This window comes from Pagrus major, chromosome 4 (genome assembly GCF_040436345.1).
Source record: "Pagrus major chromosome 4, Pma_NU_1.0".
Taxonomy (NCBI): Eukaryota; Metazoa; Chordata; class Actinopteri; order Spariformes; family Sparidae; genus Pagrus; species Pagrus major.
Window position 1 is genome coordinate 25,294,547 of NC_133218.1, and position 16,662 is coordinate 25,311,208.

At 39.1% G+C, this 16,662-nt stretch overlaps 1 protein-coding gene across 1 annotated transcript in view; it reads left to right on the forward strand.

Moving 5' to 3' along the window:
• The first annotated feature begins 1,873 nt into the window (after positions 1-1,873).
• Positions 1,874-16,662, forward strand: part of nedd4a (NEDD4 E3 ubiquitin protein ligase a) — a 29,796-nt gene continuing 15,007 nt past the window's right edge. Inside the window, exons 1-5 of the mRNA XM_073464079.1 lie at positions 1,874-2,127; positions 4,246-4,319; positions 6,166-6,244; positions 6,343-6,381; positions 6,647-6,700. Of these exons, the coding sequence (XP_073320180.1) occupies positions 2,083-2,127; positions 4,246-4,319; positions 6,166-6,244; positions 6,343-6,381; positions 6,647-6,700 (291 nt within the window). The 5' untranslated portion in view covers positions 1,874-2,082. The remainder of the gene's footprint in view (positions 2,128-4,245; positions 4,320-6,165; positions 6,245-6,342; positions 6,382-6,646; positions 6,701-16,662) is intronic.

Here is a 16,662-nt window from a genome sequence, read left to right on the forward strand (position 1 = left end):
GTTTTGTGAAATTATAAGAAAGCATTTGTTCAGTGAAGAAAACCCTTACTGCTTTCTTTTCATTAAGGATCAGTGTAACTAATTATTTTATAATATTTGTGTAATACCATAAAGTGTGAAACCGTGATATTATCGGAGATGGTTATCATACTGTGAAAATCTCATACTGTTGTAACCCTAGTCGGCTTTGTAACATAATAAAAGTTTGTTCCACCTTGAACAGCTAACAAACTGCAGCTTTAACTACTGCATCAGATATAATAAAAACACACAGTTATACTATATAAAAATGACTGGAGCCAGAGTAATTTTACTTCACGCTCGGCTAGTAATGTACTTTTAACTAAATAACATTTTGAATAGGCAACTTTTCCTACTTTTACTTAAGTAAAGGATCTAAAACTTCCTTCACCCATTGGTGTCAAATACCAGTGTTGTAAAGAGTATGCAAAGGTCGTACCTGAGTAAAAGTTAAGATGTTGTGTTAAAATATTACTTTGGTAAAAGTGAAAGCCACTCATGCAAATAATACTTGAGTTACTGATATTAAATGTACTGTGGCATCAAAAGTAATATTTTGTCAATAAATGAACACTTAAGTATCAAAAGTGCAAGTAAAATTGTGTTTGCATGTCTGTTCTCCTGTTTTATTGTGGATGTTTGTATATCAGGTTTTATATGTTGCATTTTATTATGTTATGACTGCTACCTTGGCCAGGTCTCTCTTGTAAAAGTGATCTCAATGGGCCTTCCTGGTAAAATAAAGGTGAAAAAAGTGAATTATACAAATATTTATGTATGCTTGCTGATGGGTCATTCCATGCCAGCTCAACAGTTCATGTCATGGATTTTCTTGAAAAATATTCATGTTGAAACTTCTACTAAATTCATGGGACCTTGTAAAATCATATCGCTGTACTCCAAATACTTTCTAAGTTATGGATTTTTGCCCTCTGAGCAAAATTTCAGCATTTTTGTAATTTATGTGTAGGCCTATTCTCTTTATGTGTGTATTCTGAACCTCACCAATCACTCATTTTTTGCTGGACTGGGTTGAAATTTGTCCTGAACATCCAAGAGACGCTAAAGAAACATGTAATAATTTAAATAGTTGTTGCTGAATGATAAACAGTAATCAAATTAATAACAGGAAGTCATTTTGTACCCAAACAAAGAAATCTGTCATTTTCAAAATAATTCGTATCTCCACTAGTTTTCTAGGTTGTGAATTATACATATATGTTATTTTGACTGTAGATTTTCCCAAGAAGGATTATTTTAATTTCCTTGAAATGTAACTATGTGAAAGTATTGATATTCATTGCGTATAATAAACATAAAATCCAAAGATGTTACCTCACTCCATTATTTATAAGCTATTTATAGCTATTTTTTCGTACTTTTCACTGACTGTAATGTTACATTCAGTGATTTTATTTCATCAGATATTTGTACTGCGTTGATTCAAGGTTTTCTATCTGTCTGATACCTACTGAGCCTGTTTTTCATCATAGGGTTATGGAAATGTGCAAGTTATAGCTTGTAATGGCTTGGTTTGTTGCATATAGGCGACTCGTAAGTAAAGTTATCAAACAAATGTGATATAGTGAGTAAAAACTACAATATTTGCCTCCGAAATATAGTGGGCCGGGAGTGTAAAGAAGCAGAAAATGGAAAAACTCGGATAAAGTACAAATACCTCAAAAGTGTACTCAAATACAGCACGATGATGCGTTCACTTGCCCTCTCTGTTGTTCCCCGCTGGGTTATCTCAGGTTGTAGCAGCGACTACAGCGAGGTGGGACAAGAGGAGGAGGAGGAGGAGGAGGAAGGAGGAGGAGGAGGAGGAAGGAGAAAGGAGGAGGAGGAGGATGGATACTGTGAGTGACGACGGTGTCACAGCTAACCACTAGGTCAGTTTCACGGTATCTAACTACCCGCGTAAACACACAGAGGACATAACAGAGGCAGAGTACAAGTGAACACAACAAGAGTCTAACTACTGCTGGCCGGACCACTGTCTCCTTCTTCTTCTTCTCCTTCTTGTCGTCGCTCCCTGGGAGGAAGAAGGGCGAGGATATTATGGCTGCACTTTCTCCACAGATCCGAGGACTTCAGACAGATGAGGTAAACTATCTCGTTAACGAGGGCGCTCATGTGACCGCGTCGTTAGCACGGTGGCTAACTAGTTGACGCTAACGAGCTAACGAACGTTAAACTGGTGAGCTCGAGCGACGCCAGGAGTTCTTTGTTAGCTGAAACGTGTTGATTATCGATAGAAAATCGATGGTATTGATCTGCTCTACTACTTCTCAGCTTGCGTTTATGTTATCCATAACTTAGAGCCGTGGCTGCTCACTTTTTTTTTTTCTTAGCCAGGAAACACAACAGGCTCCTGAACTGTCAACGCCTCTCTGTTGGCCCGTCCTCAACACACACACACAGAGAGAGACACACACACACACACACACAGAGACACACACACACACACACACAGAGACACACACACCAAAACAAAAGTCGACCAAACTCTGAATTATCTTGCCAGAAAATCACGTTGTCAGAGCTCTCTGCTCCAGATAACAATGTAAGGGCCCCGTGGTAGGGTTATACATTATGCCAAGCCGGTGTGAGCTGTGATTTGGTTGCGAAATCACATGACGGTTCATCATCAACTTTACAGTAAAGGCTCAGATGAGGCTGGGGTTATTATGGTGGGAAGTGCCAAGTATTGTCAGGATGTTACATCATCCTGACAATACTGGGCGACACCGACTGCACAGAGGGGGTTTGTACAGCACGCCTGTGAAAGGGATCAATATGTAAAGACAGATTTCTGTAAATTTATGAGAGAGAAGATTGAAGGGGGATTGTTTTGTTTACAAAGATTACGATTCTCTACTAGGCATGGGGCGATATGAGACATCCTTGTCACGATTACCCTGTTCAACATTATTGCAATTCATTGATATTATCCCGATACTCATCTAAATATTCTTAAAACTTAAAAAGACACACTGGAATCACTTCAACCTTACATTTGGTTAGGAAACAGATGTTTTGATTGTATCACAGATAGGACGCGCATCTTTTTAAAGTGAAAAACAATGAATCGAAAAAATCTCAAAGCAACATTATGTAACTTTTTTTTGCTTAAACCAACAGCTTCAAAATCATGTTGATAGTACAGTGTCTTGTAATAGGTAGGTTCAATGGTGTCTCCATCTCAGCCACTCCGCCCCCCTGTCACTTGTTTCTTCACTGTGTCACAATGTAACTTCAGTGAGAGGGTAGGATCACAGCGTTACATACATGTTTACTTCAAGATACACATAACATTGTTGTGACACAATGAGTTTTGTTTGTAGTTGGCACCTACATTACGTCTGACAAATTGTTACAGACCTGGGATTTGTATTTACGACAGTGGTGTCGCACTCAGAAACTGTGGGGTCTCCTAATCGCACATAATGCCAATTTCTACATAATGTTGCTTTGAATAAGTCATCATAAATCATAAGGTCTTCCTGCACAAATAAAGGATAAATAAATGGTGGTAACCTCATCTCCCTGTTGTTTTTTATTTTCGAATCCAGACTATTTACACACATCTGATCTAACTTGCTTTTGTGGAGATTATAATGTGCAAGCTAGGCCTTCAGCCATGTTGACAGGCTTAGACAATTCAACGTAAATCAGGAAAACAATATAGGACTGTAAGTCGGTGAGCTAGACAGCTTTTTCAAGTCATTCATGTGAGGATAGTCACTGTTATCTGGATTCACAATTATCCCAATAATGAAAATTAAGCCTGAACAACTTGTTGTGAGTGTTTTTTTTTATCATGATCAAAGATAAATTCTTTTATCCCTATTCAGTACCTTGCTATTGATTTCTATAGTATACTTATCTGTATATAACATGAGTGTGTACATATCTAATGAAGCGATACCAACACAAGACAATATTCATTCTCTACTGGACTTACGCTGGCCATGTACAGGATAATACCAGGCACTGTTGTGTATATTTAGAGTTAGAGTTCTTAACTATATGTTTCTAGTTAAAATTTAAATCATTTATGTTTTTATTGTTTGTTTCTTATCTTCCTCCTTGACTCACCTGGTGTTGTTTGGTTTATGATTTATGTGTGACTGTAATTTTCCGTCAGGATATATCTCTGTCTCTGTCTTTATGACATTATCGTATTCACACACTAATTTGCGTGTTTTTTTGTTATTTCAGGAGGAAACCAGAATCCTAAAATTGAAAGTCATTGCTGGAATTGGGCTGGCCAAAAAGGATATACTTGGAGCCAGGTAAGTTGTAGATAGTTTGGGCAATGCTGATACTGATGTTTGAGAGTAAATATATATTGGCTGATATCCATAGATTTTTTTTTACCCCAAGCATCTTTTTCTGCATTCTAAAATCTAAAAAATATTAGTGTATAGTAGATATTAGTGTATATCAGACAACATTAAGGCCGATACCGATCTGATGCACTGATGGGGCTGTAATGATTAGGACTGCAATTAACTATTAGATTAATAATCAATCAAACTGCCAGTTATTTTTTAAATTAAACAACTGATCATCAAATATTTAGTTTTTCTGAGCAGCAGTACCTTAAAAACAAAGATATTCAGTTTGCTATCACAGAAGACATACGAAGCAGCGAAATTATTAATTAACCATGTAGAAGCTAGAACCATTAAAGTACTTAGTATTTGTTTAACCAAATTGGTTATCAAAATAATTTATGAGTATTTGAGTATATTGAAGTTGACTAATCCATTAATTGACTCATCACTGTAGCTCTGCATTAATCTATTGATCATTTTTCTATTAATCAGTAAAACAGTTACTTGTGAAAATGCTTTTCACAAAACCCAGACCCCAAGATGATGCCTTAAAATGGCTTGTTTTGTTCAAGCAACAGTCCGAAACTCACCTATGTTTAATATACAATGATATATCAAAGAGAAAACAAATCCTCACATTTGAAAAGAAAGTTTTTTTATGATTTACTTACACAAATTATGGATTATCAAAATTGTTGACTGTTAATTTATCTGTCAATATCTAAGAAACTTTGTTGGTCTTGTCTCATTATGTTTTTCTGTTTTCTGTGGAATCAAAGTCATCTTCCTGTACATATGAGATGGCCTTTTCCTGTCAAATGTCTTAACTATTTTCAGTACAGCGTGACAGTCAGAACTTGCTTGCAGAAATTGCATCCTCTAAACCATTGTCTAGCGGGACAGGAAGGTGATGGCGACATTTGTTGAACAAAGAACACACGTACGTCAGAGCCTGTCAGTGATCTGTCAATGAACCATGAATCAGTTTGTGTGTCATTATTTCTGATTGAGTCCACCATATTCTAAAAAAGGAAAAGAAAGTTCAAAATTCTTAAGAATTAAGAAATTCACTGGCGTTTTATGTGCACATAGCCCCAAATTATGCAACACTGGCCCTTACCTCAAGAGCATGAATTAGTAATCAGTACTGATTAGGTTAGTCTACATCATAGTGTCAGGTTGTTGGGAATTTTATGACTAAAAACTTGAAAAGACACAAGCAAATATAGTCCTCTAACTGAGCTGTTTATGACCTTTTAACGTCTTGCTTTTGTGCTACTATTAGCTCTATTTCAAATTCTCGATGAAAAACATTTAAAAAACATTTCCTTCTCACCATTAAATACAATCTAACAACAACATGTAATCAAGATTTTATGACATGTTGATTATTTTTGTATTTTGGGGGTTTTCTTTGCTTTTTTCTGCTGTATGATTAATTGTTCATGTTATAACCAAAACTGCTGTATTAGTATCACTCCAATGTAACACCAGTTATTTAATACATTACTCAATGATGGATGTGGTTTTAATGCATGTCACAGTGCCTCAAACTATTATAAATTAACAATTACACTCAATTTTCCGTTGAGCATAGACTAGCTGGAACCATTATGTTAATGTTTCTCAGGGCAGGATGCAGTTCCTGATCTGATCAGGCAATGGTGGAAAGTGTTTCACTTCCTTTAGAAACCACATAAGCGACTAATGCACACAATGAGCAGAAAGTAGATCACAAATGTTAAAATCTTATAGATCTGCGCCATACATTAATCTATACGTGTCTCTCTTTTTCATTCAGTGATCCATATACAAGACTGTCCCTCTATGACCCTGTCAATGGAGAACTCACAAGTCTTCAGACTAAAACAATAAAAAAGGTGAGTAACTGAACATCTACATTTGCAGTGTCACTTATTCTATTTGTTTGACTAATATTTTGATTTTATATTTCCTTCCCATCTCATGCTACATGAAGACACTGGACCCAAAATGGAATGAAGAATTCTTTTTCCGAGTAAGTGGAACTTAATAATATATTAAGACATTCAACATTTTAAAATCTATTTATCTCTTCTATCTTGTGTTGTGTTACACATACATGGGTGTGCCAGCAAATGATTTGTGGCCTTTCATGACAGGCCACTGGATTAATTTACTGATATATCATCATCTTTAACTATAAAATACATTTAAAAAGTCTTGTTGTTGGCTTTGACCAGGCATTATTGTTGAACCCAGTACATTTGTGTTTTGACTATACAATCTATATGATGTTTCAGGTTGATCCCAGTAAGCATCGAATACTGTTGGAGGTGTTTGACGAGAACCGTCTGGTAAGTGATTTATTTATGTGCGAACTGTCTGTGTATAATTTGTATTATTCTGACAAACTGGACACAGTTTTCTTTTAAATTGCTCTAGTTCTTTGTGTTTTTTTCCTACAAAATCTATTTAAGTGTGTCTTGATGTTCACTGAGAGTAGGTGGAAGGCTTCATTCACTGTAGGGTTGCAACTAACTAACGATAACTTTCCTCATCAGTTAAACATTCATTATTTTCTCTATGAATCATTTGGTCAATCAAATGTCAGAAAATACAAAAAAAGCCTGTCAGCACAAGAAGATGCTTTTTAAAGCTGTTGTTTTGTCTGAAATTTACTACATAAGACAAGACAGTCTGCTTGAAAAATGCCAATGTATTTTCTGTCAATCAACAAATTGATTTAACGACAAAGTATTGCAGTTAGTTCACCTATAGATAGTTACTGTCTGTTTCCTGATGTGAAAAACAAAATATATGTCTTAACCTTCCACCAAATCTAATTTTCTATACATTTAGCACAGAGTGCACAGGGAAAACTGCCATCCATTAAGTCTAGAGATGTTCTAAGAAAGTGGATAACCTGCTCCACCTGTACATGACAAATGTCAGTTTGTTATAATTAAGGGTTTGGTGTTTTGTTAACTATATTGTGCTTAAGAACCCTGGACAGACACTACACAAATAGGGCTTCTGGCTGTGTACACTGGCCTAAACAAATCACTGAAAATAAAGTACTGGAAATCAATTTTAAGAGCTGCTCTGCTATAGAGGGACATGTCTTAATTGATAGTTGATAGCAGTGTGGTGTTGATAGTTTTAACACACTCAGCATATTGGACACAGCTCAAAGATGTTAAGCCTGGAAACAGTATCACAAAGGTTGAATATTTAAAACAGATAGATGTGCAGAGAAGCTTTTTAAATAAATATTACATTATATTAACATCATCTTCTTTCAAACCTAATGTGTGTATACCACAAAAACACCATGAATGTCAAACAAGGGATTGTGTCATATCTCTGTAGATAAAGGTATCCTCCAGTCAGTGCAAAGTTGACTTTGTTTTGTCACCCGTATTTTGCCATGACATGTGAGATATTGTTTGAAAACTGAGATACCTTATTAGTCAGAGCTGAAAATATGGGCAAATTTGGCTGCCATAAGGGCATCCTAAGGCCTGTAGCTTACTGTACAAGTGTGCATAGAGACTGAAGAGTCAGATATCACACCAAGGGTAGATCATGTAGATGACAGAGATATTATGCGTCGTGATATGTAGTTAAATAGTTTCTGTTCAGATGCAAATGCATAGGGTTCTTGTGTGTAGAAGCAGCTTGGTGAGATCTGAAGTTTAGGTTGTGATGTACGATTGAGTTATGAGATAGGAGGCTGCAGTGAATATAGGGGCCTGTCTAACATTCTCTGGTTGATTACACAGTTAGTGCACAGCAGTGTTGAAGCTTTTGGGAATGTCAGGTTGATATCAGTTGAGCTCTTGACCCAGTTTCATGCTGGTCTGATGCACAGCAGGTATTGGGACACCAGAGCAGCCACACCACAGTGACAGAGCCACTGTTGTCTGAGACATGCTGCGAACTGTGCCGTCTGTATGTGATATAAACACAGTCAAGCACGAAGTGTTTGACCCTACTGACTATCACCTAACCTCTTACAAGCATACTGAATGTTTATAAGGACATGTAGTTAATAACTTAAGAATAACATAAATATAAATAGGTAATGCAGGTGTTTCTAGTTGATGTGATAGTAGTAGTTATTTAAATATATCCTGCTGTTCTAACTGAATTGCAGCTACAATAACATTTAGACATATCTGTACCTGTCCTGTCTTCCCCATGGTGAAAAACTGATTCATCAACCTGCCCAAACTGGTCGAGTTTGCTCGGTGAATATAACAAGGAGCCGCATGTTAGATTCTCAGAAGAATCAAGTCAGCTTGCGGCAGCTATTTGTAACCATTTGTTCTCTTTTCCACTATGTACAACTTGTCACTTTTCTGCACAGAACTTACAATGCTATGCTATGAAAATAAAATATTGTGATAGTTTTGCCCCACTCCCTTTCAGCTGTTACATTTCTTACCATTACAACGCTTTGTAATTCTGTATTCTTCTTTATGGGGAAGCTTGTACAACATTGATCATTTGTCGCAGTTTGATGTGTTGCACAAGATTTGTTTGGTTTTGATTTTCATCTGCAGTCCCTTGGCAGGTCACATTGGAAAGTAAATACAAATAGAGTACACACACACACACACACACACACAAATACTCGCTTATAAATACTTTGGGGACACCACTTTCTGAATGATTTAGAAGGAAGAAACCGAGGTCCACAGATTACAAATGATACTCGAGCGATGAAAATCACTTCATATTTCAGACACAACCAACTTTTGTGCCATGTGAAATTATACCTTCAGTTTGGGCACAAATAATTCAGTTATAAGAAACCAACTTCAGGGGACTTTCTTCTTCACTCTGTTTGCAATGCTGAATGTTTCTAGAAGGTGTTATGTCACAGGTTTACAGTCACATGAGAAAACCTGGGTGTGACAGACTGTGCCTTGTCATGTTCCAGGTAGATTTTGGAGAAATTCGGAGGGTGTGTCAGCACTGTGAACGTGCTTCTGAGCACGTGTGTGTCAATGCTGCTCTGACACACAGAGGATTGGGCCAAAACTTGTTCATTTTTGTCTTGTCAGCAAAAGTCTGAGAATGAAGCTGGGTCCGTTTGCTTGTCCCTTTTTAAAGATATGAAATTTGCCATTCATTGTATAGTTATTGTTCTACAACGATAAATAGTTTTTGTTATCTGCAGTTTGGCCTTTCACCTAGTGCCATTATGAGTTTCCTGGTTGTTTCATAACAATGATCTTTGAAAACTAATAGCAGCCATCCATAAATTTAAAAACGGGTGTTTTGGAGTGTGATGAACATTGCAGCTTCTGATCAGTCATTTTGTAAATGCTAAAGAATACACTTCACTTCACTTCAGCACTTTTGCAGCTTGTTGAGCAAGTTAAGATGTTTATTGAAGGAGGAGAGAGAAGAAGTGCTCCAGGCGAAACCAGGAAGGACCCCATAATCTAACAACAGTGTTGTCTCTCCTGGTTCCAAGTTCTTTTAGCAGCAGCCGAAGACACTCACAAACTCCCAGACACCGCCTGACATATTCGTAGTAACACATTAAAAATGTAGTGAGATACTTTCAGTAGTTTCCTTTCAGATATCACGTGCTGGCATGGAGATGGCAAGCCTGAATAGATGGTATGCACATGACATCACCGTATGTGGAAGTTACCATGGTTACTATCCCTTGAATGAATAGCCACCATGAATTCACATGGAAAACACTGATAAAATGGTTGAGCTGTTGTGTTACCGATAGATACAGAAAGAATTCAGGAACTTTTCCTCACTATGTGTTAAGATGCACTGCGACACGGCCAGCTAAATAAACTTCCAATACTGGTTGACCGCAACAGCTGGCCTATGAGCTTTGTTCTGTGAGAAACTGTGAAGCTATGAATACACTATTCGACAAAAAATTCAGTGATTAGTCCATAAACCAGAGAGAGAATTCTACCAAATCACACAAGTCAACAGTCACAACAGGGATACAGTATAAACAGTACCTAAAGTTTGCTTCAGAAAGGGCATTTGGGGAAGAAGATAAAAGATGATTGTCAATATTTGCTGGGACACAGAGACTGGAGCTGTGTCTGAAATCACTTCCTTGTTCTCTCATTTACTACTCCCTAGAGTAGATAATGGACACTCGACACTTTGCTCAATAGTGAGAAGTAAATTGAGATTTGGGTCATTGACAGTACTTGGCAGATAGTAAATGTAGTACACTTAATAGTAAATATTAGGGATGGGTACCATTCACATTTGAACCAATATGGGTATTGGTACCTGGAATTCGGTCCCAGTACCCAACGGTACCTGTTTTTACTGTACTTATCTTTCTCTGTAATGTGAATAATCGACTTTCAGAAGCAAAAAAATAAGTCCAACGATAGTAGCCAGTGACAAAGTGTGGGCTAATGCTTGGAAAAGCTAATGTCAACCAAGACAGTGGGAAAAAAGGCCCAGTTATTTCCACCAATAACTTATCCAACTAGCTGATAAATTTGTTTTAGATAGAGGGTTTAACTTTCTCCGCCTTGGCTGCAGGCATGTTAACATTAACTGCAGTTGCTGCAGGCAACCTGGTTTACAGACTATCAAACAAGGTACACTGTACAGCTTTTAGTAATACTTAGTGTTTGACCGTATGTTTTCACAGGTTAGACATGTTGTCCTCACCAGCTTTGAATTGCACATTACAAATATTACATCGTTGTCTTCGCCGAGTTTTGAAAAGTGTAACCACACTTGAGACCGCTTTTGGCTCACTGTTGCCCTGTCTCACTGTGACCTGAACAAGCTGCAAGTCAACGTCCTCTCAGTCTTTCTCTTTGTCTCTATCCACGAGTTTCCTGGGGAAGACACTGGGGAGGTTAACGCTTATTTGTGATACTTCCGGTGCTCTGCAGAACTAGCATAAGTAACAAAGTATCATAATCACTGATGCACCGGCGGCACTTTCAAGGCTTTAGAAAGCTAAGTGGGCTAAGCAACAATGATAATGTAATATTCATTCGATAAAGTCGGTAACCTAGATCTTTAATGAATGAATATGCCGTACCAGTTGCTCTAAGAATGAGGATTAGCGTCCTGTTTCCCTGGAATACTCCAGTTCCGGTTATGCTACAAGATGCGCCAGAAGTCTCATGGGGGCTAGGAACTAGGGTGGATACTCCAAGTTACTCTCTTAGATGGGCTCTCATCTACTGAAATTTGGCACAGTTATCACAAATCGCATCACATACTGTAGCAGATTTGATTTACCACTGAGTTGTGGTGAGGAGAGTTGTAGACTGTCACAAAGTGATAGTTTAGCAACTCGTTAGCCTAACTCATTAAAGCTGCTCTCAAAGTAATGATTACACATACAGTTTATCAACTCGTTAGCTCCTGCTGAATGTCAGAGCCCTCCCATCTCTCATGCGGACTACTCTAACCACACCTTACCGACAGTTTGTAATGACACTCAAACACGTTCTCTTAAGAGTTTATTAAATATAGCTTGTCCTTCAGTGTTTCCTTTGGTCACAATGCTCATTTTGGTGCTACACTCATGTGTATATTATTGCCAGCTTTGCTTTATTATTAACCTATTACACCATATGTATGACGTGGCATGTGGTGTGTGCGTCACCAATCTTATCTTATGGCCTACGTACCACCGTCAGTTCAACCTTCTTTTGGCCTGGTGAGTGATTAATAGCCTATCACGAGGTGTCCCGGTAGTCATGTTGGTTTAAAAAATAGGTCACTACAGCCATGAAGTGTCCACTGGTGAATCATATCTTTATCCTGGCCGCGACTCTTACTATTACACCCTATACTGAAAGTGATTTGGATGCAGGGTAATGCCCTGAAATAGGCCAGCCTGGCTCACAATAGGCTGCCATTAATAAACAGGACTGTCAACAGCCATGGAGAGGAAATCAGACCAGCACTGACTGTTACATGAGGTGTCATTTAACAGGTGTCATGTCACTGTCAAAGCAATCCCAGTTCGTTCTTGTTCTTATCTCCTTGTGTTTTCTGTAGGTAGGCAGATCATATGTCTCATATCGCTTCATCTCTGCATTTTTGTTAAACAAGTTTTCTGTTTCTTCACAAGCAAAAAAACATTGTGAAATATTTCTTGACTTTAGTTATACTTTTGTATGATTTAAGTTTGAATGATTTTCACTTTCCTGCCTATTTTCACAAGCTATGGTGGTTTTTGTGTGCTATGCAATTTTGCAACCCAGTCCTCAGGTTTATACAGAATTATGTTGAAAGTCATTCCCTTTGATTTCCTGTAATTCAATAGCAGTGGGTAAAAATATTTGTGGGGGCACAGAGCAGCAGAAACATTAGAAGCATAGCTGCAGCAGGAAGTCTTGCGTGAGGTGCCTGAGGCAGATGTAACAGTTTACCAGAGCTTCAGTCTAAGATGCAGCATAGAGGGCTTCCATGTTGTTGTTTTTCCAAAAGGGTAAACAGGAGCGAGGCAGCTAGAAAAGATTCGGGGTGTTAGATGTTAATTTGTCTGTAACTCGAGAGGTACAGTTAACTAGCAGCTAAGCTAATGTTATAAAGCAGGTCAGAGGTGGAGGCTTTGTCCTTTAAGTTTAAGTGTATTTTTTTTTCCTTTTAGAGTTAAAGCTCCCTTAAAGGGGCAAACCTCTGTGATTGCTCTAGTTTCAAAGGTCGTGTGTTTGGGTCATGTCTCCAAACAGAACCACTGACCTCCTCTGACTAAAAGCTGAGATCAGCCTGGAGAGGAATGTAGGTTGTCACCAGAGCTATTTTGGCAATGTACAGCAGCTAATGATTGTGATCACAGAGCAGAGCTCGGAGCAGTTGCTTTGCTTTCCTTTTTTCCTACCAGCAAGTTTGATCATGCAGCTCTGGCTGGCGCTGCAGGGATTAGAGAGTTAAACGAATGGCACGTCGGCTGCGCTTGCACTTTGCGTCAAGGAGAAGCAACACGGACCCTCTGTCAGAAAGCCTCAGCAGCCATGGTGAGGAGAGTGGAGTCAGTGTGCCAGCTCGAAGCCCCGCAGAGATTCTGGCTCATAGTTCTGTCCACTTGAAGGTGACTCCTCTGTCACCAGACTATGCTAATTTACAGCGATACTCTTCAGTATTCATACCCAGGGTTATCATTGGAGGGTGTAATAAGAAGAGCATATTGCAGATCGCGCTGCAGCCCTGTGGAAAGGTCAGTGGAGAGCTGGATGGCAGTATAGAGGATGGAGACCCTGGGGGTAACGAAGGAGGAGCAGGTAGTGGCTCTGACGGAGGCTCGTGCAGCAGCAGCATGGCCAGCGATGGCGGGTACTGTAGCAGCAACAGCATCTTTGAGCCAGAGGCTCCAGAAAAGCACAGGACCACCCAGGAGAGGAGTCAACTCTGCCGCAAGTCGAAGGTCCCGCTGAGACGGTGCTCCTCCTTGGTTATATTTCCAAAGAGCCCCTGCAGCACTCCACCTGCTTCCCCAGTCAGTCCTGTGGCTCTACCTGCTCTCCCACCATTGAGGGGCTCTCATCAGTCATCTCTTCAGACATCTGCTGGTGAATTCTCACAAGATGATGAGGAAGTTACTTGCAAAGGGTCCACCACTACGGCAGTAAGTGGCCGTCGTCTCCCAAAAGGAAATTGTGCAGCCGAGTTCAGGGACACCAAACACATGGTGCAATTTAATATTCCTTTACAGGATGAACCAAAAGGCAAAACAGAGGACAGGAGTAAAGTGATGGAACTCTCATCGAATCTAGACAGATCGAACCGTCACTCTAGCAGCGTTCTGCTGCACTTTGCCCACCAGAGACCAATCATACCCGGGAAGGGAGCTACAACCACGGCTACAGTCACCAACCCGGCTGAGGGTGAACATGACTCTCACAAAAAACTGTATCGTAGTACCTCTGCTTGTTTGTTCTCCTCAACTAAACCGTCAGAGAAAAACCAAAAGGTCTGTTCTTCAGGAAAAGGCCAGGAAATGCCTGAGGAAAACCATTGTCATCGCGCCATACAAAGGAGCTTTTCTCTGGAGGTGCCCTACGCTAACACTGGAATTTCATGTCACGTTTCAAATCCAAAACTCAGTAGCCCTTGCTCTCCACATGTGCACATTCATTTGTCTCCTTGCTGCCCGGCTAAGCTGCCTAGCTCTGTCACTGATGTAAACACAAACCACGAAGGGAATAATACACCAAAGAGCCCTGGTCAAAACCCCAAGGTGAGTGTTAAGTTTCTTAATTAGCTGATGGTGTCTAACCATGAGGAATGAGCTGAGATGTCTGAAACTTCACAGTGAATTGTGAGGCAAAACTGGTCAAGATATCTGACACAGAAAGGCCTTAAGAATGAGCACTGTGTCACTCATAATGGCGTTTAACTGGTTCAAGTAGATTCCATACTGCTTTGTTGTGACTGCTTGAGTGACACCACTTTGAATTCAGCCTTTATGCACAGCATGGAATGAAAGTTAACCGTCATGAGTACTTTAAATAACAAATATGCTAATGGTGGCCTTATGCTAAATGTTGCTTCTTTGGCAATTTTTTAATGAAGGATAGTTTAAGAGGGATTATTTTTCGGACACTAGATATTTTAATGGAGTTGGGAATATACATATATGCCATTCAAATCCCTAAAACTCTGTTTACTCAGCGTCAGCCATTAGGCTCGCCACAAGCCAGAGCGAAACTCAGTAACTGAGAAGATTGCTACAGCTAAGTCATGCAATTAACAAGCCCAATGTGGACAAACATTCGGAGGTATTCGGTTACATTACAGTAAATCCATTTGCATGGTGGTTTCCAAGAAAAGCGCGACAAGAAGGAAAAGTTGTTGATCTTTCATCTTGTGTGTGTTCATTTGTTTGGTGTGTGTGAAGACGTGCTCAACTTAGTTAGTTCTCCATTTTTATTATTCTGTTAGCGCTATGAGTGATCGACTTAAGTATTTACCCAGGCTAATTTTAGTGGTGGGAAAAGCAGTGCCCCTTGCTGATATAAATAAAGTGCCTCTGAAATATTCCCCCTGACTCCAGATAGTCTGGTGGTCTGTAGCTCTGCCCAGTCCCGTGGATTCAAATTTAACAGCATGATACTAGAGCAGCGCACAGTCATGCCAGCCATCTGTGGACATGGTGTGTGTGTCCGTGTGGTGGGGGTAATGTAATGTAGGCAGGATGGGAGCGTGAGCCTTTCCCAGTAAAAGGATGGTGTGTCCCTTCCCTCTGGGTCCCCCTGCCAGGCAGTGTTTGTGAAGTATCAGGTGTCAGCCTCCCCCCTGCATTTAGCAGGTTGTCAAGTATGAAGGTCTCCTGCAGTAATTAGCCACTCCATTTACTTTTAAATGTCTAAATTTGCTTTTGTAAATCTGGATTTCATTTTCTCACTTTAAAATGTCCCTGAAATGCCATTATCGAGTGTATTTATTTCACTTGAGTTTGCTGTTGATAGTCCTCCATGTGTATTTAGTCCCGTGTCAAATAAAACATCTCCCTCTCAGAAATCTGCATCAAATACGGCACGCCTTTGTTTACATTCTGCCTGTGTCAACACACAATGGAGCATCAACAATATTATTCACTATCAAAAGTACATAATTCAAATAACACATGTAAAAATACTAAAACATAACTCAAATGGTCTTATGGGATTCTCATTCTTCTATAAATTGAAGCATTTAAAAAAAAAAAAACAGGTAGTGAGTTCATTGACTAAATATGGCTAAATGAGCTTTGTACTCACCAATGACCTTTTTACAGCAGCTGTAAAAAGGACCGCCTCATGCCTGCAAGCAGCCCCAACAATGTTAAATATATCCACTACAAATAAATGGGAGAAAATTAACATCCTTAGTTTTTGAAATTCAAAAATTTTTCGTGTGGTCAAATGTGTCACAAGCCACAATGGAAATTTTTATGAAAGTTTGAGGTTTGCCGCCCTTATCTGCTGTGCCATCATAACCCAATATGCCTCTTCACATGTGTTAATGAACAACCAGGTGTGACCACGTTAAACAAGGAAGGTGAACAACACGAATCAGAAATCTCTCTGCTGTATTTACAAGAAAAGCAAGTCATAGCTTATTGAAGGCACAAGTAGAATAACCAGATGTTGTCGTATAATGGCCAATATTTAACTATAATTAAATCTAGTTAAGATTTGATTTGATTTGATTTGATCTAAACTAGTTTTGTGCTGCTGACATAGTGTTTGTCGTGGAGAGTAGTACTTCCTACTTCCTTCAAGTCATAACATGTGGTTTACATAAATCATTCACCCATTAAAAAACCTTGTATTGTAAACATCTTGATCTGTCTTGCGCG